Genomic DNA, 23422 nt, shown 5'->3' on the forward strand with positions numbered 1-23422 from the left:
CACCGTGTCCAGTCTCTTTGGGGCCAGAGGGGGTTGGCCTCGGCAGTGGTTTCCCTGCGGGAGCCTTTCAGCAGTGATGGTGTAGTGGAGAGAGGAGCTTGCCAGGAGCAAGGGCCAGCCAAGGAGTCATCGATACCAGATTCATCGCTTCTCCATCTTCACATCTGTTTCTATCTTGTCTTCCCCCCTCACCCTGCCTTGTTTTCAGAAGGTAGATGAGGCCAAGAGCACTTCCAAATATGCCAGTCGCACTTGGAAACGTGGCCAGCACAGCTTGATCTCTGTTTTTCTCAAAGCCAGCTGTTGCTGCCTAGTGAACCTCTAAATTGGAAATTTAGGCATGGTGAACAGAGATTTGGGACATGTAAAGGTGTTTCAAGTGCTTGCACAGGCATCTGAGCCCTTGTCCTAATTTCTATGAGACAGAGCTAAGATGTCTTCCCAATGCACATCATGCTCTCGCATTGTCTTAATCAAGAACGTTTCTATTCAGTGCATCTTAAAAACTGCTGCTCAATGAGAAGTTGACCCATTTCTCAGTCTTCTGGGCCTCTGCTGGTCTTTGTTATGGCATGTGTGTTAAATAGGCTGTAACGTAGCCTTAATATAAATACATATAAGAGAAGTCTTATTTCAAGCACTTCTGATTCCCCACGTGTGCAGTGCTGAAGGGCATCTTCCTGTCACCAGGGTGCAGGGCAAGTTTTCTTCTCAGTTTCCCCCAGGAGCATGGGTTTGTATCCTGTGGGATGTGAGGAGGCTGATGAGGAAAAGTCATCCCATCCTGTGACGCACGTTGTCTGCCAGAAAAAAAAAAGAATGCCGGGCTTCAGAGGTTGCTGTCGGACTGCCCGCTTTTACAGAGAACTTGTATGCTTATGTAGTGGATGATGTTTCACTTGCCTGTGCAGTTTTTATGCCTGATTTAAAAGGATGCTTGAGGGTGCAGTCCCTGGTTTGAAAATTGGACACAAGTGCATCCCTTTGCCTGGGAGAGGCATGTTAGCTCGTGCGTCTGAGTACCCCAGAGAAGATGTCAAAGTTGTTGTGAGCAAGGATCCTGATAACCTCGAGGCAAGCAAAACAAGCTTGTGTCTTTGTCTTAAGTCAGCAGACAGCTCTGGTGACAAAAACCAGAGCTGCTTTGTCCCCAGGAAAGAGCTGAAGATAACACAAAAGGAGACATCGGGATGGGCTCCAGCATCTTTCCCCCCAAACCCAAACCCCTGGGCTTCCTGGCACATAACACACCCCTGCTGATCCTGCCCTGGCAAGTGGCTGGGAATGTGAGCAGTGGTTCCTCTGATGTCCTGTGGGCTTCCTCTGCTGGTTTAGGGCAATGGTCCTTATGGGCGAAGCAATTAATAAGCCAGACCCCTGCAATTCAGAGGCTCAGGTTTGAGCTTGTTAAAACATTGTGGTTCCTGTATTCCCCTTGGCAGTAAGGGCTGTGGGCTGGTCAGGAAACAATGGGGGAAAAGGCCTTTTTGGCTGACTGGAGTGGTTTGTGTGTGACAAGGATGCACGAGGCAGAAGTAGGGATGCTGCGCAGGGTGAAGGCTGGGGAGCTGAGGCCCATGGGGTGAGTCATCATCAAGAGTATTTCCAGTGCCAGAGTTTTGGGAGGGCTTCGTGACTGCTGGGGTTGAGTGTGTGATCTGATGCTGCAGGTTGCTGCTGCTTGTTGGGTGTGAGCTTCTTGGAACACGTATTTACATCAGCAAAAAGACGACTCCTGTTCAGGACAGGCAAAGTTAAAAGGACCGTCATGTGGGAACCAGAGCTTAAAACAGGCACTGTCTGGCAAATTGCGGAGTTTTTACTGGCAATTAATCACCATTGGAGAGGACGTGCTGCTGAGTTTGGAGAATGAAATAAAACATTGCAAAATATTTTAACAGCAAAAGCTTTCCCTGCAAGCATGTGGCTTTGCTGGCTATTTAATGCCCTATCAGTGGTTAATACAAATTTCTAAAACTAATGGGCTGTGTAAGACTAAATATAATCTGTGTATATGTGAACTTACAGTACATGAATAGCAATGGGCTTGTTGTCCTCCCCCAATTGGAGCCTTGCAAGACCTGCCTGTCTCCCCGTGTGCTTCACCAGCACTCCAGGTCTTCCGACAGCCTTCCTGAGCAGGCAAGAACAAACAAATTACGAAGTCACGGGAGAGAAGAAAACGGAGATAACAGGGGATTTCTAATCAAGCTATTTTAATACTTGGTGTGCTTTAATCACTTACTTAATGGCAGTGCTTAATGAACACTTGAAATAAAGCATGTTTCTGTCAGAGATTCAACACTCGTGTTTTTAAAGCTGTCTTGAGGGAAATTTGAATGTTTATTACAACTTTTCAGCAAAACCCCATCACAGTTGTGCTATATTCATTTCCAAGATTGGAGGGGAGGGGGAGAAAAAAGTTGGAAAAAGACAAGAATGTAGACAAGCCTTTAACACAGCGGTTTCTCACTAACATCGCAATTAACCTGAATCCAGTTACTGATTGTAATCTGTCTAGATAGATGCTTATCCCAGGCTTTATCAAATCGCATTTACTCTTTTCTTTGCAATGCTCCCCTGGATGTTGTACTGAAGTTTTTTTTTGTGCACTGACCCTCTGGATCTGCTTCAGGCAGAGCTGTTTGCTACCACTGCTCTTGCCTACCCCCCTGTGCTGCCTGTGTTTCCAGCCCCGACAGCTCTGTTGCTTTAGTTGCTGATCCTTATGGCCACAAACTTTTTCAGCTGCTGAATAACTATGGGAAACTCTAGATCCTGGGTACTTTGTTCACCTGCTGATGTGCTGGTGACGACTTCTCTCCATCTCCTGGGATGCTGTGACTCTGTGGCCTTCTGGTGCAACATGTCCTGGGGTGCAGGGAAAGCTTTCAGTGACTCAATTAAAGTAACTTTCTTGCTCTCCTCTTCCCTGGCTCCCAGCACTAAATAGATGTGGCAAAGTGCTGAAGCCCAGGATAGGAGGAAAAGGGGAACCAGGAGGCATTTTTCTGACCTCAGCAAGCCATTGGTTTACCCCCCGAAACATGCAATTTCAATTCTAGTTTTGTTCTGAATAAGTGGTAGCAGTTGCAAAGCTTTGCATCAGAGTGAATGCAGCGTTTCACTTGGTCTCCTTACCGTGGTGAGGCCCTGGGGTGTCACCCCCACAGTTTGCAAGTATGAAAGGTCAGTGAGATAAATGGCCTCTGTTGCTGAGTTGTGAAGCAGGGTAAAAGACTGCGCCTTTTTTTGTTTGACTTTCATAAATCACAATATTCCTAAGCCCCTGTTTCCTCTGAGCAGGGTGTTCCTGTGAACGTGCTTTCCCAGCCCTGTTCTTTTAGCTTCAGGTGAGGCTAAAAGTAAGATTACAAATTCACCATCCCAATACCTGACATGTCATTTTTCCAACTGTACTGTCTAAGGATTGGAGAACGTTTTGAAAATTAAGCATAAAATGATCTCTGCTGTCAAAAGCCCACAAGGAGGTTAGCTTTGGTCATAAAACTATTTGCTCTAAATAAATGGTTTGGGGACCGGGGAGAGGAGTAATCTGAGCTCTCTATATATTGAACTTGCTGCATCTCTGCTAAGTTGTCTATGGAAAGCGATTGTCCAATAGGTCCCAAGGAGGTGGAAAATTGTAATTGCAATTATTGCTGCTGCTGACGAGCTTGTTTCACGTATTGGTAACTAGTTCTGGCCAAAATATGTTCTCATCTTCCACCTCTGGTCTCCCTGTGCTAAAGCTTGTCCTGGACATGGGCCTGACTTTGACATTGCTCCAAATCTACATTCTTCTTGATCTTGCATTTTTATTGCAACAGCTCGACAGCAGAGGCATAAATGCAGAGTTAGTTTAGCCATTAAAATGCTATTGCTATTTTGAGAGGACAACTGAAACTGCTGTCTTCTGGGTTTGCTAGAAACGAGAAGTTAAATAGGCTGAAAGAAGGCGTGGATTTTACTTGTCTTTTCAGGTCAAGGTCTACTCAAATCCTCAAACAAGTTATTCGTCCTTGTATTCCAAGGTACTGCAGTAGCAATAGTGGAAGGGTTTGGGGTTGCTTTTTGGGGGGAGGAGCTATCTGTTGTGGTTATCCCCCTGAATTTAATATTCTCTGTCAAAAACTTGAAGCCATGTTTTTTTGAAATGACATTCTCTTTCAGGAAGAAAAGGGAATTCATGCGTTTCTTGTCCTTAAGTTTCGGTGGTTGTTTTGTTGTGTTGGTTTTTTTTAATTGGCTTATTTTAGACTGAATTGGGAAGACCATCTGCTAGTGCCTGTACCAAACACACAACTCGTTGAAAGCAGAAGAAAAGTAGACAGGCTGGAGGCTTTCTTGACTTTTTAGAAGCAGCTTTGTCTTTAAAGAGAAGAGGAAAATTGAAAAGAAACCAAACAACCCAGCACCTCTTTGGGTGTTGACCCAGGGATTCTTGGGTCTTGTGTGCAGGGGCCCAACTTGCTCACTGTTCCCTGCAAACCTCCCGGCCTGTCTGCGACTGCCTTTCTAGACACACATCCTTTGAAGGGTCGTTAATTTAATATCTTTCTCTGTGTAGCAGCTGGAACAAATGGTGTCCCCAGCTCCAGCTGGAGCTCCCAGCCACCCGCCTTGCCTGGAGCTGACCCACAGGCATTTTTGCCATGGCTGTCTCAGGCTTTTTATAGTTTTTGCACATTTGTTGCATATAGGATACCTTGTAGGTGCAGGCCTTCACTGAAGGCATAGCTAGCTCTTTGGGAGGAGCTTGGGTTTTGTTTTTTCTCTGGTAGTCTTGCTTTTCTTCAGAAGCATTTCAAAAATAAAGGAAAAGTTCCTGGATTCCATCCAAATCTGAGATGCAGTATTTCACCGTCAACTCACCAGAGATTAATTTAAACTGTCTCAAAGCGTACTTGTCGGATGAGAGGACAGGTGCGTGTTTAAAACGGTGAGTAACTCTGCAAATCCAGGTACGGCATTGCCGGTGCAGAGCTCTTGCAGGGGTTACCCAGCCACCTGGCAGCAGCTGTGCCAATGCCGGGGCCAAGGGATTTTTCCTCACCTTCCTCCGCTCCTCTGTCTTTGCCCTGCCCAAGATGCCTGAGTACAGTTCAAGTCATATCACTTGCTGATCATGACTGCTGTTTGCAAGGGAAATGTTTGCTCTTGTACCGACATGGGACGTTGTTCCTGCATTACTTTAACACGGCAATAATTAAACCGGTCTCCAGTGCATGGTGAGCACCTGCTGGGGTGATGCCTACTGCTGGATCAGGGTCTTCTTTCCTGCGAGCTTGTACCCTTTTTTCACGAACTTTTCATTAGGTATTTTGGTTTTATTTTTTTCAGGTCAGTCATAAAACTGAATAGCAGCTTCATCCTGGCACTAACTGGCAAAATAATTCAGCTCCTGCTGTTTCCAGTACATGTATATTCTCCCAGCCCTGCCTGTTCGCCCTGTCGGTGTTCTTTCAGGGGACTGTCCCCTGCCTGCACTGCCTCACCTCAGCTTGACTGTGTGCAGAGGAGAAGTAAAAGATACAGCTGAGCAGATGAGCAAAGGTCCAAACAGCAGAAGTGCCCTGGGGAGGGCTGGGAGAGGTCCCTTGTGTGCAAGGCCAGTTCCCAAAGGGTGCTCCCCTGAGGTTGTGCTGCATGTCCGAAAAGTGGGAGTGGAGCCCTGGTGGGCCAGTGGCCTTAGAAAAAGAGGTCACTCAGGTTTAGTCACTCATGAGCAAGTGTCCATTTGAGGTGGGTCCCATGGGGTAGAGCGGGGTCTCCCCAGGCTGTGGGTGATCCCTTTGCTGTTAACCCATTGTGAACATTAGCAGTTATGACACATGCGTAACAAGGTGCCTTAAAGCGTAACAGCAGATTATTATGTTTGTAAACCACAGGTCCGCATTTTTAGTTTTTATTTTTTCCAAATTGCAGATCTCGAGCTAGGCTCTGCGTTCAATTCCCTTTGCTTTCCGGGTTGTGTGAAGAAGCTTAGGCCCAGAGTTTAATGAAGGAGACTAAGCTGATGTGGTGTGGTAGTACACCATGCACAGAGCTGCATTAGGAACCATTTCAACAAACATCCGCTTCAGATTGTCTTGGAAATCCTCGTCTGCTTTATTGTGTTTCTAGAAGCTGCTTAGGTAAAATTTCACCAAAATACTGTGTTTTGTTGGGTAGATGAAGTATAATTTCTGTACTGAAATATTGAAGAACCTCATATAGGACAATGGGTAATTAATTGTCTCACTGAAAGGGTGTGGACTGAACGAATTGTGCAGAAATTTTTAAGGTTATGTCGAGGAGAAAAGATGTCCCGTGAACCATGCCTGTATTAGATGTCAATGTCACTGGTATGCCAGAAGGTCCGTGGTGGTTGATGGCTTGGTTGCCAGGTGCTGAATGAGGCACGGAGGACCAAATTCCCCCTGCACGGACATCATATTGACCCTGAGTTCAGATCTCTGTCACTCACTCAAGTGTTTCTGCAGCTGTATGCACCATTAGTTTTGCACATGTTGCCCTGTTTTTCTCCCCATCATAGAATGGTTTGGGTTGGAAGGCACCTTAAACATCATGTAGTTCCAGAAAGACAGCTTCCAGTAGACCAGGTTGCTCAAAATCCCATCCAGCCTGGCCTAAACCAGTCAGTCATTGGGGCCATCGTGGTAGGACCACAGGGAATGAGGAAGCTCAGCCTGTGGCCACTAACCTCCCATCCAGTGGCACACCTGGGTGCCTAGCAGGATTTGGCTGCCAGAGCTCCCTAGGTCCTCCCAAAGCAGTGTGGTGCAGGCAGGCCGGAAAGATTTTTATTACTGTCGTTATTTGTTGTTAATTTTTTTTCCCCCAGTTTCTGGCTCTGCAAACCCTCAAATGCTCTTAATGGAGATACAGCCCGTTTATATGTTAATTTTAAGCCCACTGACAAGCGGTTTGCTTTTCTTCTGACTTCTCACGGTTCCTTTGCCCGTTGAAAGCCGCTGCCGTGGGCTTAGGGGATAAGGTGCTGAGAATTAGAAAATAAAATAAAATCTGCAGGATGCTGGAGAGCGAGGCAGTGTGGGGATTGGCTTGCTCAAAGTACAAATGGGTGATTTATGAATGCAAGTAACCCTGATACCAGGGGCGTGCATGACAATTACATCCAGTATAATACAAAATGTTAATTACTAAATTTTGAGAAATTAATGCTGATTAGCAGCTGCATGTGTGTGACCTAAATACATCTATTGCTTGATCTTTATTCGTAATACACAGTTTATTGTTGATAAAGTAATTGCTGAATGGTGGGCTGCCCCGCAAGTCTCGTAGCTGAAGACTGAGGCCTGATTTGTAAATCGCCTGAAATTTGTTGGCATCTGTTTTTTGTTGGATTTATACGGACAGGGAAGATGAATAAGCTGTCCCCTTTACAACTCAACTCATAGATATTATTGAGAATTCATATTGCTTTTAATATTTGGTCACAAAAATGGACCTAATGCTTGTTGGCTTTAAAACACCTACTAGCGCTGCTTTCTCTCTCCATCTTGCAAAATATAAGACAAGGCCAAAGCTTAAATTAAAATCCTCAGGTTCTTATCTCTTTCCCACAGGAAAGCAAATCTGTGTTGAAAACCGTAAAATTAAGAGGAGAGCAAGGATAGCATAATTTAGCAAAAATTCATGGCACCAGATTCTGAGCTATATGACTGGAGGGATAGGTCAGACATTAAGAAGATACTGCCTGCTAATGCAAGTTCCTTAAGGTGGTGCTCTGGAAACAAGGCAAGCAGAGAATGCTGCACTGGTTCCCATTTGCTCCCTTTCCTCTAGTCCTACCGGCCTTAACAATAAATGGAGTTGTCCATTTAATAACCCTTCTGCTTCCAGAAGTCCAGTGAAATCCTGGGTTTGTACCTGAATGTCTGTTTGTGCTGAGATTTCAATAGTGAACTCGAAGAAAATTAATTTCATTGGGCTCTTAATTTATTACTTTTTAAAATTCCTTGTATTTAACAGTCTTTGATGAGTTTTGTCAAGTGTTTCTGTCTGAAGGACAGCTTTTTTGGCCTTTTTAATTTTAATTTTATTGAAAACCTGTTTGTGCCGGAATTATTTTTGCTAAGGGACAAGGTAGAGTGGTGGGATACAAATGAGGAGTGCCTCTTACATGCTGACATCCTCACTACAGCTCGTCCCACCACAGGAAGAGCAGCTTGTGTTTCAAGCAGCGTTGATACGGCAGCATCGCCAGAACAGACAAGTCCCATTGTCTTGCAGCCTTGGTCCAAAAGGGTGATTTTGGGTGGCATCATGCCGAATGCCTCTTCCCCCGTGCCTCTGCAGGAAGTGCTGATGGGAAATGTGTGTCTTGGCCTGCGTGGATGCCATCTGACAGCACCCATTTCGGAATCCTCCTGGGTGTTTGTAACACTTTCATTTTTCCTCGACGTGATGCTTTGAGAGGCATCCCAGCCATCCCCAGGTGATCATCACATCTCCTCCCGAACTGATCCCTCTGAGAAGCCACTACCAACTGCTTATGTATGAAATCAGGTTTTAAGGGTGGTTTTTCAGTTACTTGCCATATAGATCAAGACATTTCAACCAGAGTTTGCAATATTCCAAGACAAAAAGCCTACTGTGCTGTGACCATGCAGGAAAGCAGTAGAGGAGTGAAGTCGATGAAGCTCATGTTGCTCTTAGGCCTGGAGATGTGGCAAACCTACATTTTAAACCTTTGGGGTTTTTTAGTGCTGATCCCATAACCAAAGGGTTTCATCAGTACTGCTGTTGGCTCTGTTGTCCTTTGGGTGCCCGGGGCCTGCCTGCCCAGTGAGGTGCTTCTCCTGCCCTGTGCGTCTCCAGCAGTCCCTTCCCTGACCTGTCTATGTCTCCCAAACACCTTTCCTCTTCAAGGATGCTGATTCTGCCACTAAACCTGAGTGCCATCCACTAGCCCTGATGTCATGTCTGTCCATCCATTCCTCTGCTTCAGTAATACAAATACGTAAAAAATTGCATTTCAGAAGTATCTTTTTTCTTTTTAATGCAGAAGCCCCACCTCGCTAACACTTTAATTTTTTTTTTTCTTCTCTTGCAGTCAAACAAGGTGCCAGTGGTACAGCCTTCTCATGCGGTTCACCCCCTCACCCCTCTTATCACCTACAGCGATGAGCACTTTTCCCCTGGGTCGCACCCATCTCACATCCCCTCTGACGTCAGCTCCAAACAAGGTGAGCCCGTCCTGTCCCAGCATGGTGGGGATGCAGAGCGGTCCCGGTGCCCCCAGTCAGCTGATAGAGCTTTATTTGGAATATTTTAAAGGGACGGTTCCAGGCATGCATGCCTGCTTTCAGAGACTGTAATTCTGCCATGATGCTGATATTTAACTTGGCTGTTTAAATCTTCGTGCTCTTTCTAATGTGATAATTCGGGCTTGCTTTACTCGTCAAAATCTTTTAAAATCTCAATAAGCAGCAGCCAGACCTCACCATCCCCTGTGGTGCCCGAGGCTTCCAGCACGCAGATGCGGGAATGGCAATCATCCTTCACCTTCCCAAAAACAGAAGAAGGGTGCTTCAGTAGCAGTGTTATTGAAACCTTATCTTTTTCCATTTACTCAAAATGGTATTTTTTGTTCTTGTATTCTGGCTGTCTGAATTCTTCCATCCTTCAGTTGGCATAACTGAAGCATAGCCCATAAAATACAATTTTGAGCAAATTAAGGTTTTGCAAACATGACATTGTTTTAACCTTCTTGTCCCCGCTGCCTTCTGCAGAAAGCATTGTTTCAAGGTGTCTGAGTTGTGGGTATCGTGTTTTTCTGCACCTCTGGCATTCCTTAAAACAAACAAACAAAAAGCCCCATCCTCATCTGGGAGCATCAGAGCAGCCCCATTCTGGGTCATTCTGTGGTCCCCTAGGGAAGCGCCCACAGCCTCTGAAATGCTGAGCCCAGCCTGCGCCGAGAGCTCCCAGCCAGCACTTCCAGTTTGCTGGGAAGGATGTTCTTGCCTGTACTGAGATACAGGAGCTGACACGGGTACATGATGGTCATTAGAGGGGCGGCAAGGAGAGAATTGACTCTGGCCAGCATGGGTCTAAGCTGGAGTTTGGGTAAGTGTTGCGGGTGAGAGAACAGGATTTTCACCTCTTGCCCAAGCTGTCTGTGATGGCTGGAAGACATCTCACTGCTGCAGTTCATGAGCTCAAGACGTTTTCACTTAATGCAGGATGGGTTTGCCCTCCTATGTCCCAGTTCTTTCCCTTTACCCCTGTTTTATTTTTGTATTCCTATCAGACCCAAACTGAATGACATCTGGTTTGTTGTTTCTGCTGCACATCCTCCCTTCTGCCTCTTCTTGCTCTCTCCCTTGCCCAGCCCCAGTGCACCCCACCAGTGCACATTCCCATCCTCAAGCACAAGCCTGATGAGGGGCTCTTCCAGGGAATGGCCAGGGGCTCTTTGGCACAGAGCTTGTGCCCCTCCAGCGTTCCTGAACAGGCTCTTGATCCCTTTGCTCAGCGTCTGGCAAAGATGAGAATGGATAAGGCAGGCTGGAGACTTATGGGTTTGGCTGTGACGGTCTCCCTGATGTGTGTGGTCTTTCTATACTCCCCATCTCAGTGCCGCTGGCGTGTGGGAGCAGCCCCAGCAAAGTGGCCTATGCAGTTGCTGCAAAAAGAGGTTTGTTTTTTTTTCTTGTTTCCCTCAAGTCCTTTGCCAAACGCCTCCGACCATTGTTTCTGTCCTCGCCTCCCACTGTGGGTCTGGAACAAGGCACTGCCCTGGCGCCCCAGCCCTGATGCCAGAGTGCCCTCCTCCTGCCAAAATCTCCCAATGAGGGGGTCTGCAGCAGCTTGCCTGCAGCGCTGCTTCTTGCACCCCAGGCACTTTGTGGGACACAACTACCACCTTGCTAAAGGCAGTCCCTTATTTCCTTCCTTTTATTTTATTTTTTTCTTAACCCTCTCATGAGAAAAAACTTACTCTGGAGGGTACTGGCCATACAATAGCTGTGCGTGTTCCTGCTGGCCATTAGTTAGCTGGCAGCTCCCTGTAAGGGGCCAGAAGTTTTGGACTAGAGATAAGCACTGTGCGTTAGTGTAGAGAGAGCAGTCTTGTCTCCATGGGTTTTGGGGAAGAAGTGGCCCAGCTCCTTGCTCAGAACTTGGTCTGGCCAGGGCATGGTGTGTCATCACTCACAAGAGCATCAGCTATGACCAGTGATGAGAGAGATGAGATCCTGGGCTTGTTTTTCACTTTTGTGTTTTTCCTTTGTAAACTGCTCTGAAAGAGCACATAAAAACCCTGGGATACATGAAGCATTCGCTCTCTTGTCATCTGCGAGCTCTTTTGAAAAGACAACTGACCAGAAATCTGATTCTCACTGAGGTTGTGGTCCCAAGTCTGAGAATTCAGCTTTACTGAGACAGTAACACCACCAGACTTGTCTTCCATCCTTTCCTGTACACAGTCCTGAAAGATATTCTTCAAATCTTGTAATTAAATTCAGAAGATTTAAATACAAACTGGCAGGGGAGGGGAATAAATCAGTACCATCAATCTATAGACCAAGTCTCAAGGTAGCACACACTCAGTCTTGGACCTTTGGAGTGTCACCACATGAATATTTAATACCCTTTTAAAGCAGCTGATTTAACATGTGAAGTAGACTTAACAATTCCTTCTGCTTCAGCCCCCTCTTTCCCAAACACATTTAAATAAACCGATGTCTTTGTGGCCTCTGCAACTGTAATTCCGTGTCTCCTGGGGGCATAAGGTTTAGGTGAAGAATGGAGACCACAGACCCTTTTGGGACAAGGATTAGCTTTAATCTTGAGGTGATTCTTGCAGTTGTAGGACTCTGTGTTCTGGGGAATGTGAGCTGATGGATCATTCCTGATGGGACTCTTATTTTTCCATGAAATACTACAAATGCAAAACAAATTGACCTTGGAGCCCACAGGAGTCAACTTGATGAAGAGCTTAGTTGGAGCTGGAGTGACAATTGGAAGCCAAATGAATCATATCAAGTGTGACCATTACAGGCCTGAAAATTATTCTTAATTAACCACTGATCCTCTGTGGTAGCAAGTTTCCAAAATCTGTGAATCCATAAGGGAACCCGCAAAAATGTACAAGTAGCAATTTACCTAATCTAATAGCTCTGCTGTGCTGCCTCTTTGACAACGGTTTATTTGCCTCTTGTTTCATGCTGTGTTAGAAGAGGTCCTTGGGATCTTTTCGGGTTTGGTGAAACCATTGAGAGGACAGTATTGCCTAACGTGCTTTACAGGAGTTCTAAGCTTGCGCAGATCCATACATTTATCTTCTCCTTCCACTTTGTTTTTTTTCCCCAGTATTTCCCTTTGAATTGTGATATCATGCACAAGTTATTTATTATTTTTAATGTGGCATGGGTAGCCTTTTGCTTTCAACACTGAGAAGGTGGTTATTTCTTATCCAGAGCACTAGTTCCATTGTAGCATTGGCCATAGCATTGGCCGTGTTAGCTGTGAACCGTAGCTTACGTGTGTAGTATTTTGAGGGGAAAATCATTCATTCTTCTGTGCTCTTTAACAGGCATGTCCAGGCATCCTCCAGCTCCTGATCTTCCCACCTTCTATCCCTTGTCTCCAGGGGGGGTTGGACAGATAACACCACCTCTTGGCTGGTAAGATCTTTTAGCTTCTTTTCAGACAAAGGTGCATGTTCACACCATTCACTGTTGTTGAATCAATTGCAGAATTTACAAAATGGGAATGTCACTGCAGTGAGAAATTACTACGTTATTTTAGTCAAAAAGATCAAAAAATTACAATCTTTGAAATGAATTGAACCTGGTTTTTGAACACGTATAGAAATTGAAGTGTGTAGATTTCACTTTGAAGTCTATATATTTCTTATGGCTCAGATTTGTGGCTCTTGGCATTTGGAAAGATAGCAGAAAACAGTTCTCAAGGAATTAAATGTAAATTTTTAATAAACAAAATTGCAATTACTGAGGAGAGGTAAGAAGGAACTTTGAAGTGTGTATGTGGAAATCTTGAAACTGCACCCAAATGGAAAACAAACTTTTGTAGTTTCCTTTTTTTTGCAGTTTCTGTATGGAGAGAAGCCTCTGTCATTGGGAGTTTTTGATACTTTTGCTAATGCTAGCACTCTCAGGATCTCTCTCTGACACTGAGGGTGTCATTTTCTTTTTGGAGGAAACACATGATATTTTCAGAGTAATTGATTTGACAGAATGCCCCATGTCTCCTTGGAGTAGATAGGTACTTGCCCTCAGTTCTGTCGGAGCACAGAATAAGGAAACTTGGCTTTAAAAATCTCTATCTTGAGTAGTCTGTACCTGCACAGGAGTGATGCAGGTTTTTTATTTTTTTAATGTGTCTATGGGAGGGAAACACAATCCTAATGACAACAGACAGAGAAAGCAGAGAGCAGAAAGTGGTGAAATGATGTATTGCTGGCAGATCTTTCAGGAAGTGCCACATGCCTTTTTGGAAGAAATTATTATCAGATACCAAACAAAAATATGGAAGTATTTGACTCTCTATTTTTTTAAGTTATTTTCCAACCCCTCTCTTCCCGGTTGGTTACTGCTCAGCTGACTCCCCATATCCAGCACCACTAGGCAGTTCCTGGCATGTGTTTTCCACATGTGGTCAATCATTTCTTCCGAAAGGCTTCTCAACGCAGAGGCTGGGGGGAGGGAGAAGGGAAAGGAGGAAGAAGAGGAGAGACAAGGTTTGATCTTATAAGGCCTAGGAATATGCTCAGCAGCACTCACTGACAGTGGGACATACCCAGCTGTCCCCTATGCTGTATGCCTTCCAGCTGCCATCTGTGTGGTAGCACTGTTGAGACTTCCTCCACCTTTTTTGTTTGGTTTTTTTTTTTTTTTTCTCCCTTCCCTGTGACCACTGCTCATTTCCAGTAATGTACTCCAAGCGTCAAACCTGTATCTTGATCCTTACAATGGCCAATATCCCTTTTTTCCTCCCCTCTGAAAGCTGATCTGCCAGTCAACAAGTAATTGTTTGAATAGGATCAATGTGTGCGGTGAATCTTTCTGGGCTGGTTCAGGTATTTGGGCTGAACTGGTATTTGGTTGCAGTACCACAGCATGCTACTTCAGGATGGTAACCATAGTCGCAACCTGAATCGTTGCTAACTGAAAGTAACCAGAATGTAGTGATCATGATAAAAACTAGTGAGTCCAAATGACAGACTGGTGGCAAAATATTCCATATATGTGGGAGTATAAAGCAGATAAGAATTTCACACAAGCTTCTCTTACTACAAAACTTGAACTTTAAGTAGTTAAGATGGACTTGTGTTGCTGTGGGCTTTTAGGTGGATGCGTTTTTTTTAATCAAAAAAACTTTCTTAGAAAAGTTAGCCACTTGTACCTCATTACAGAAGATGCAAATGCAGAGAGTCCTAATTTTTCAAAGACTTAATAAAACTGTTCAAAAGGTTTCCTAGCTTTGATAATTTGCAGTCTGATGTTCTTGTGCTGAACTATAGTAGAACTATTTTGAATAAAATGCCTCTTTCCTAAGAGCTAGTTATCCAAATCTGATTCCGGTGCTTTTAAAACTAGATGAGAGAGGGATAGAGATAGAGGAGTCTGCGTGCATGCACATTTGTGTGTGCGTACACATGTGCTTTGCGGGAGGAAGGCTGGTTGTTTTGCTTTCCTCCCCAGCGGAAACCTAGACAGGAGTCTTTCAATAGCAAGGGAGAAAGTCCAGGGGCATTCAAATATTTGATAGCTTTGAATACAGTGGAACTCTCGAAAGTTTTACCTATTACTATTTGTAAGTACTACTGAGTTCCCATCAAGTGCTTGTAACTCTAGAGTAACTATTGGATACCATACCGTATGATTGATGGGTTCCTTTCTTCTGTGACCTCAGGCAAGGTCAGCCTGTATATCCCATCTCGAGTGGATTCAGGCAGCCCTATCCATCCTCACTCTCAGTCGACCCTTCCATGTCCAGGTAGGTGTAGGAGGTGAATGACTGACTGGGGAGTAACTGCTGGCATTAGAGGGCAAGTTGCTCTTCTGCTTGCATCTTGGTCTGCCTTTGCTTGCTTTTCAGTCAGCTAAAACTTTATGCGTACATTTTTATTTAACATATTTGTGTATGTACAGTTTGCCTGGATCCCACACTGGTCTCATTCAGCATTTTCTTGGCAGTCTCTGAAGTACTGCAATAAGGAGCACCGTCGAATTGTCAACAATTAAACAAGCTGTTTCATCTGAAATGAGTTGTTAGTTCATTTCTAGATGCAACATATAGTGTGCATCCTTGGGTTTTGCTCACGAAAGTATGCAGCCAGGTGGATTGTCACTCTAGTCTGCGTTCTCTTGCTCTAATTTCAAAGTTGTTGGTAATTAGGCTTGAATCATTTAGGTGCCATTCTGTGTGGAAACTTGCTCACAAAAGCACTCACAAAGCCACTAACGGCAAGGGATGCCAGCACAGTTTATTTGTACTGGTGTGTGAATCAGGCGCTGTGTCTTCATGTCTAAGTGCAAGCAAGCAATGCTAATTGAGACTTGGCAGTGACACACTCCAGAACTCCTGTCCTCTGCTTTGGCGTTCTAAAGACAGCTTCTGCATCCTGTACTTGGTGTACACAAGGTTGCAATATACCATTCTTGGGTTGGTTTTTATTGTGTGGCCTGTAGAAGATGTATCCTCTGGCCTGGGGACAGGCTGCTTGATAAGTGTTGGGTCCTCTTGTCTCTGTTTGTGTGGGCTTCTGCCGATTATCACTGTCCCTTCACTTCTTTACAGGGGAATGATAAGCCTGTGCCTCTCATGGAGATAAGGAAGAAAACCCATTCTTTCTCTGTAATAAAATAACTTGATTTTGTTACAGGGCTTTGTGTTTGCTTTGTTTTGATGGCATGAAGGAAAAGGGCAAGGGAACTGGGGAATGGAAAGGAGAGGTTGGATGCGATTCCTTAACCAGCACTCATTTAGCAAACCTTTGGAGCATGAGCTTGCTTTTGATGTTAATGGTGCTGTCCACCAGTTCAAAATAGCATGCAGGTTTTCTGCTGCGCTTGAGCTTGCAGTGCTCAGCACTTCCAAGATCTGTCTCAGCTACCCTTGAGGATGATCTAGGTTAGTAGGGTGGGATGATTGAGTTAGTGGTACTTTGGTGTTCTTTTCCATTTTCCTTCTTGTAAAAATGCAGGGAAGGTTTATTTAGGACAAAAGGGTTTTTTCCTCTTTTTCCCCCCCTTCTTCCAGGATTCAGAGATTTAAATATTTATTTTGAAGCATTTGAAGGAAGGATAGTGAGTTTATGTGGTGTGATCTTTTAGCTTAAGTACTTTGAAACCTAAGAGATTCCTTAGAGAACCATCAGGACCTTCTTGAAAAGACTCCTCTTCTTTTATTTTGTTTCTGCATGGCAGTTCCCTCCTTTGCATTGGCTGGTGGTGGATATTTTAAGAATGTTTATATCTTGGTGTGGAAATACATTTTTTTGGTTAAGAAATGTGTATTTTTATTGCTAGTCAGTGCAACAGTGCAACCATTAAATGTTTCTTGTGTGCATTGCTGTTTGCCTGAAAGGTAATAAAATAATTTCTTTACAACCAAAATGTTGACTGATTTGTGTGTTTGTTTTTCTTGAATAAATGGGCTGGAATGCACAAATCTTAGCCAAATATTTTTCATGCACTCTTAAAGAACTGTCTTCCATTGCAAGCTCCGTAGCATTTGCATTCTTGGGGCATCCCACTGCTGTCATACATGCTTGATGCCTGTCTTCAGTAAGGTTACAGACCTTCCTTTGTTTTCTCTTCTAGGTTTTCACATCACATGATTCCTGGTCCTCCAGGCCCTCACACAACTGGAATCCCTCACCCAGCTATTGTAACACCTCAAGTAAAACAAGAACATCCGCACAACGACAGTGAGCTAATGCATGTGTGAGTCTGCCTTTCTGCACTAGCCCTTAATCTAGAAATGTTTGAGAATGAACTCTATCTGAAGAAGAGTCAAGGAAGTGGGTTTTTTTAAAAAGAAGCCTTTCATGACCTCTTTGAATTTTGACTCTTCAACTATAACTAAAAAGCAGATGTTGGCTACTGTTTGGGAAGAGTAATGAGACATGAATTAATTTTTCATTCCAGTCCAGCACTTTTTAGCTATTGGCAACAGTCATCTTGATTAGGACATATTCGTGGACCTGTCTGCCTGTAAATGCTGCTTGAGTAAGAACTCACAAACTTCTGCTGGAGAAGGTCCTAGCTGCAAAATTCAGTAGCAAAAAGCAACCTTATTGCTTAGTTCTCCAAGGCAAAAGGCCTAAGAAAGAAGTGGATGAGGAGCTATCCTCCTTCCTGTAGCAGTGGTCTTTTAGGGTCCTAGGAATAGCCTTTCAAAACGGGAGTTGAGGCAAGTGATGAATTTGGAGTGAATTCATGGATCAAATGCTATTTGCTAGAGCATGTCAACCCAGCATCCTCCCAGAGTATTAAGTTAAGTCGATTCTCTGAAAAGATATGAAAGTGGGTGGGACATGACCACTGAAATTCTCATTCTTACTATTTAAATACCACTGTAACCACAGGTTGGTAATTTTCCATTAGGTTGGGGTTTTTTAGGCTGAAGGTAAATGGATGCTTTTTCTTCTTCTCCTTTCCCTTTTCCCCACCACGTTTTAGGAAGCCTCAGCACGAACAGAGAAAAGAACAAGAGCCAAAAAGACCTCATATTAAGAAACCTCTGAATGCTTTCATGTTGTACATGAAAGAAATGAGAGCGAACGTTGTAGCAGAGTGTACTCTGAAAGAAAGCGCAGCTATCAACCAGATTCTTGGCAGAAGGGTATGTACAGGGCGGGGGGTGTACTCACGTGTGCTGCTAATTTGTCTGTGTTTCCCTCTAGTTGGGTGTGATGGCTCACTTTCTGCTTGAGGTGCTAACTAATGTGCAACTATCAAATTAGCTATAGAAGATAAAATATGCAACTAAAAATAAAAGCAATATCTTGATTTTCTTTTCTCAGCATTAGCAACATCAGCAAATTGGTGTCTGTCCCACTCATGTCATGCTGCCAGCACCTCAGGCACAAAATATCCTCATTCACACGTGGAAGGAGCATTCAGATCCTTTTGGGTCCTCCCTTAGGCTGGCGTCCATCAGAGCAAGGGGGGATCATTCAAAGATAAACAGTGGATGTCAGTGGAGATGGAACTCAAAAGTGAATATAACATGTTCCAGTTGTAAAATTGTGTAGGAACCTGTGGAGGTCGTTTAGTCCAACACCTGCCCAAAGCAGGTCCAGTTACATCAGATTGCTCAGGGACTTGTCCAGTCAGGTTTTAAATATCTAAAGTCATCAGCTGAGTACTGATGATCCTGGTACACATTCAGAGCCTTTCTGAGAGCCATTTACTTCTTTGGCATTATGGGTATGTTTTGTTCTCTCCATGCTCAAAAAAAAAAAAAAAAGGCAGACCAGTCCACAACTACAAACTTCATGTTCGCTGTCAGTGTTCTTCCACAGGAAAGTAGCAGAGGTAAAAGCCAATTTGACCATTTGCCCCAGAATTGAGAAAAGGGTTGCCTTCTATATCAACCTGAGTTTGAGTAGGGACTGCTCAAATTCCCTTGATCAGTGAAACTCTCTTCTTGATCACTAAGTTAATACTGAGAGGCACTGCAGCTGCCTGAAAACCCTGTGCTTTTAACTGGGAAGTCTGTACATGACCTTTACTGCACCTTCTCTGTTACAATCTGAAGGCTTCTCCTGCTCCCACCACCTCAAACAGAGCAGGAACCCACTGGTGCTTGTCCCAGTTTCTGCAGTCTTTTGCTCTCTCTGATGTTCTTGTTACCTCCTCTTAAAGGACATCTCAGTGCTTCCCTTTTCTGTGCTTTCATGCAAGTCTCTAAAACTATGTTTCCATTTTCCCTCCCTCAGTAGTCGATCTTAGCTGCTTGGTATGTTGTCCTTTTCATGGTCTGAAGGAGGGCAGTGGCTTGCTTGTCTCCATTTTGGCAGTGAATCAAGCCTCAGTGCCCCATTGTCTGCTTTTTCCACAGCTTGGGCTCCTCCTTTCAAGTTACTGTTCTCTGTGAAAGTACCTCAAATTCCACTTTTACCATGGTGCAAACAACACATGAGTTATCCAATATAATTACATGGAGATTAATTATTACTGAATGTTTTGTGTTCAGTCATCCTGGACACTCTTTACTACATCCTGTGCCGCTCCAGGACAGGAACCACCTCTGTTCTCAAGAGCGGACGCTTTGCGTGCTGCTGCTGAGTTCTCTGATGCTACGGCATCCCGTTCACTACCTTCCAGTTTTGGAATGCACGTGTGGAGTTTGAAAGTTGCAAACAGGCTGAACTGCTGTGGTCTTACTCACACATTGGACTTGCCAAGTCAAGACAGACAAACCCTTCAGTTCACATCTTGTGACATGTAACAAAACGACACGTTAAATCCTACAAAGTTGATCTGATCTGAAATCCTAGTTCTGTAAATTATTCTTGCATGAGTGTCTTAATGATTTCATGTCTGGTTTTTTTTTTAAAGAAAAAAAAGAGTTCTGCTCCCCTGACTCCCCATGCCTGTTGTCAAAGCCAAACAAGAAGACACGCTGCTGCAGCAGTGGAACCTGATGCTACTCTTTTTGGTTCAGGTCTTTGATTGGTGCTTCACAAGAACAAAATTATTAGATACTGATGTAGCTGGTGTCTTTTCAAATACACAGGTTGTGAGGATGTTTTTGTTTTGCTTTTTTAAGTACATAAGAGCAGGTAGTTTATACCTACTTGGCTACAGAGTTCAACTTGTGTAATTTGAAAGACTACAGTCCTGTGGTTTCTGTATCTTAAAAACTTTTTGCTGATTCCATTTTCTTCTGTTACAACAAGATGAAATCTGAAAGCAAGGAACCTGAAGCTCAGTACTTAAAAGGTTGATCTTGGAACAGGAACCTGCCAGTGCCCAGAAAGCACTCTGTGTTGGCATTGAAGAACTGTGTGTAGCTGCTGCTTAAAACCAAGACAGCAAATCCTTCTGTGGTGGGAAGCTGACTGCCCTTTAAAAGGAACACAAAACCTTCCTGTTGTGTCAGAAGTTAAAGGGTGGGGGGTTTTGTGTTTTTTTTTTTTAATTGGGATTTTGAGGAGGTGGTTTTTTTCTGTTTTTTAAGTCGTTTTGGGAGAGTATGTTTCTGTGAGCAGATTATTTGGTGAGCTCTTTTTCCATAAGCAATTTTTGTCTTCCTCAACGCACTTGGCAGTTGCAGAGCTGACAAATGCCTGAAAGTTGGTTAATAAACATGGTGCTTGTAATTGCTAATGAATTTCATTTTTGCAGTGGGGAAGGACTGAATCAAAGTCACAAAAACACTTGCTCATGTCATCTGTTGCCTAGGTATGAGTTATTTCCTAGTCTAATACTGTGTTTATTTTGTTTGCAGTGGCATGCTCTCTCCCGTGAAGAACAAGCAAAATATTATGAACTAGCTCGTAAAGAAAGGCAGCTACACATGCAGCTTTATCCAGGCTGGTCTGCAAGAGACAACTATGTAAGTCGCTTACTTGAAGGCTTTATAAAAAATTATCTTCCTTTATGTAATATTTTTTTTTCTTTCCTTTTCTCTTTTAACCTGTAGAAAGTTCTGGATGGAGGGATGGTCATATATTTGTTTGCACTTCAAGCATCCAGAAAACTTGAGATTTTGTTATTGTTGTTGAGATGCTTCTTATGGAGGTCACAGTTTTTAAGGGGAAAAAATTAACATGGAAAGTTTTTTTCCTAAGACAGCAGTTGGTACTAGCTGGAAGCTTATGTTCTATTGTACAGCTGTGGATTTTCCATAATTTTCTATTCGATCACATGCAGTCCAGAAATCTTCTTTAGACCTGAGCAAAAAAAGAGGTGTTTCTCTTTTGAGAGAACTGAAAGCCCAGCAGTCTTAATGCAGACTGAACTTTATCAGAACATAATTCAGAATGGTCCATCTCTGAAATAAAGCCTGCAAAATTTTTTAAAGTAAACTTTGTGACAGATTGTGCTTTTCTACCACTTGATGTAGCTAAGAAGTTTTCTTATACTTACTCTTGTTTTATAATTCAATATCAAACAAGTGTTAATAGCACGTTGCACATATGCACTGCACAATTCTACTATTGTGCTTACAGTGAGCGGTCAGTGTAGTCATATGTTAGGAAACTCACAAGCTGCAATTCTGAGAGACTGATCCGAGCCTGAAATCCGGGTTCCTTTCCATCCTCCCATAAGCTGAGGCATTATTTGCTGTGATGAGAAGTGTATGTGCTATATCTGGCTCAGTTTTACATCGGCATTAGGTGGACAGTAGTATTTCTCTAGTTTGGTGATGTTTTGTGGATATTAAAGACTGAGGTACCCAAATACATTGTTAACAGAAACTGCAGAAGTACCCAACATTTCCAATCTAGCACAGCTACAGTTCAGCTTTATCAAAATTTTCATTGTAAGCTGGAGTCTCTTAGGAACATCTTTGGCATGGAAGGCATCGACACAGAAACCACGTGATCATCTCTGAAGCAAATGCCTTGGTCTTGCTGACCTTCATGTCCAGTTTCGTAAGCATGGACACTGCTGTAAGCCTTAGCAGCTTGTTTCTGCTTGTTTTACACTGACATCTTTTCTAGCAGATGAGCTGTCATGACCTTAAGCAGATAGGGTTTATTTCCAGTAACCAGACTGTAAATAGAGCTGTCTTGAAATACACCTGGGAACAAACAGGGCCTTGGTGATATGCTCCCCGAAAACAAGGGGATTTCAGTTGTCTTGAACTTACTTGCTGGAAAATCAAACTACTTTGGAGCCGTGTCAGCTCATGCTTACTGGGCATCAGCCTTCAAGATTGTCCTGTGATGCTTGGTCATGTCGAGTCTGAGAACCTGTTGGGTTTTGCCACAGCCGACTGCCATATACGGCACAAGCAGTAGACCTGTGGTTTCTTAAATGCCTTAATAGACATTCGAAGTGTGTAAGGTGGCACGTATGAATTGTCTCTTTGATGTGCTTCCAACCTACATCCTGTGGGGAAGTATAGCTCTGCCATACTCTGATCCTGTATGTTACAATGGAGAGCTCTGCCAGCTTCTTCTTGCAGCCCTCCTCTCCGCCTCTCCAGGAATGCAAACGTTTGTTGCAGTGGTGGTGAGAAGGTGATCATAGTAGATCACAGTTTATCACTGAAACTTTTTCAGGTATACGTCATTTTTTTTTCTTCTTCTTTTTTCTCTTCTTTTTTTTCTAACTTGAGCAGTCAAAAAATGAAATTATATTCATTAAGCACAAATAGTAATGCAGTATTTTAAGAGCTGGAAGTGACTTAGGGGTGGCTCTTCTGTTTCAGGTGGCTGAATTACAATTAAAAATGAGTAATGCTTGGTTTTGATTCTTCTATTTTGCTTTGCCTGATTATTCAGGATTTCAGAAATTTCAAGAAAACATTAAGCACTTCTATTCAGCTGTTGACAATATGTGTGCTTTTTATTATGTTTTTATTACTGACACCCAAAATAATCCTGCAAAGTTGTGTGATAGTCATAAGAAGCCTAGTGTTTTCATAATGTGATAGTGTCTGTGTGTGCTGGAGTTGTCGGAAACCACCTCATCTGGGAATGCTGACAAGTATTTTTCAGCCTAGCCTTTTCCTTCTGTTCTTCCACTTCTGGTATCTCGTAGATGCACTATGTTTTAGCACTTGAAGTCAGTCTGCCATAGAGAAAAAAACCTGTAATTTTCCTCCCATGATTTTTCCATGTTAACATCTGTGCTAATGCACTTTCCTCTGTAAAGAACGAATGCCTTGGTACCTAAGTGGTAAAGCATATTGCTGTAAGTTTCCCAGAGCCCTGGAAATCTGCTTTCCAGCTTCTAGACTTGGTCCCATCTTTGGAAGCCTTATTGCCAGCCTCAGGATAAATAAGGACAGGAGCTTAAGAGTCAGGCAGGCCCAGGCTGACTTGGGCAGACTGGCGGCTACTTAAATTCATCTGCCATAGCTTCACCATAGCCTGTATTTGGAGTCCTCACTTGCTGTCTGTCAGTGAGTGCTGCACTGGTTTGATGCAGTTCCGCACATCACCTGCTGTCCATCCTGATGCCTTGCAGAGCTAGCTCATGGAAAGACACATCCATCCACCTCAACCCTTCCAGTTTGTGGCCACCGTGTGTGGCACAGTCTACGCCGGGACATGCATTGGTGGCTGCCAGCTGTGCTGAGTGGGGTAGCCTCTGGCTGAGGGGCAGAAGGATGGACAGTGGTTGCAGTCCTGCTTACAGTGACTGCACCAAGGTTTGCTGGAGCTCATCTGTTAGAGCCTATCCTGGCTTGAAGGCTTAAAAAGTATAAATATGTGAATATAATATATAAAATATAT

The 23422-nt window shown here is 43.7% G+C and overlaps 1 protein-coding gene across 1 annotated transcript in view; it reads left to right on the forward strand.

Moving 5' to 3' along the window:
* LEF1 (lymphoid enhancer-binding factor 1) overlaps positions 1 to 20568 on the forward strand; it is a gene marked incomplete at both ends in the record, with an annotated part of 50115 nt that extends 29547 nt beyond the window's left edge. The window contains 6 exons of the mRNA XM_009870663.1: positions 9083 to 9215; positions 12569 to 12659; positions 14911 to 14994; positions 16824 to 16946; positions 17685 to 17847; positions 20461 to 20568. Coding sequence (XP_009868965.1) covers positions 9083 to 9215; positions 12569 to 12659; positions 14911 to 14994; positions 16824 to 16946; positions 17685 to 17847; positions 20461 to 20568 — 702 coding nt within the window. The remainder of the gene's footprint in view (positions 1 to 9082; positions 9216 to 12568; positions 12660 to 14910; positions 14995 to 16823; positions 16947 to 17684; positions 17848 to 20460) is intronic.
* Positions 20569 to 23422: the final 2854 nt, after the last annotated feature.

This window comes from Apaloderma vittatum, unplaced genomic scaffold, assembly GCF_000703405.1.
Source record: "Apaloderma vittatum isolate BGI_N311 unplaced genomic scaffold, ASM70340v1 scaffold36325, whole genome shotgun sequence".
Classification (NCBI taxonomy): Eukaryota; Metazoa; Chordata; class Aves; order Trogoniformes; family Trogonidae; genus Apaloderma; species Apaloderma vittatum.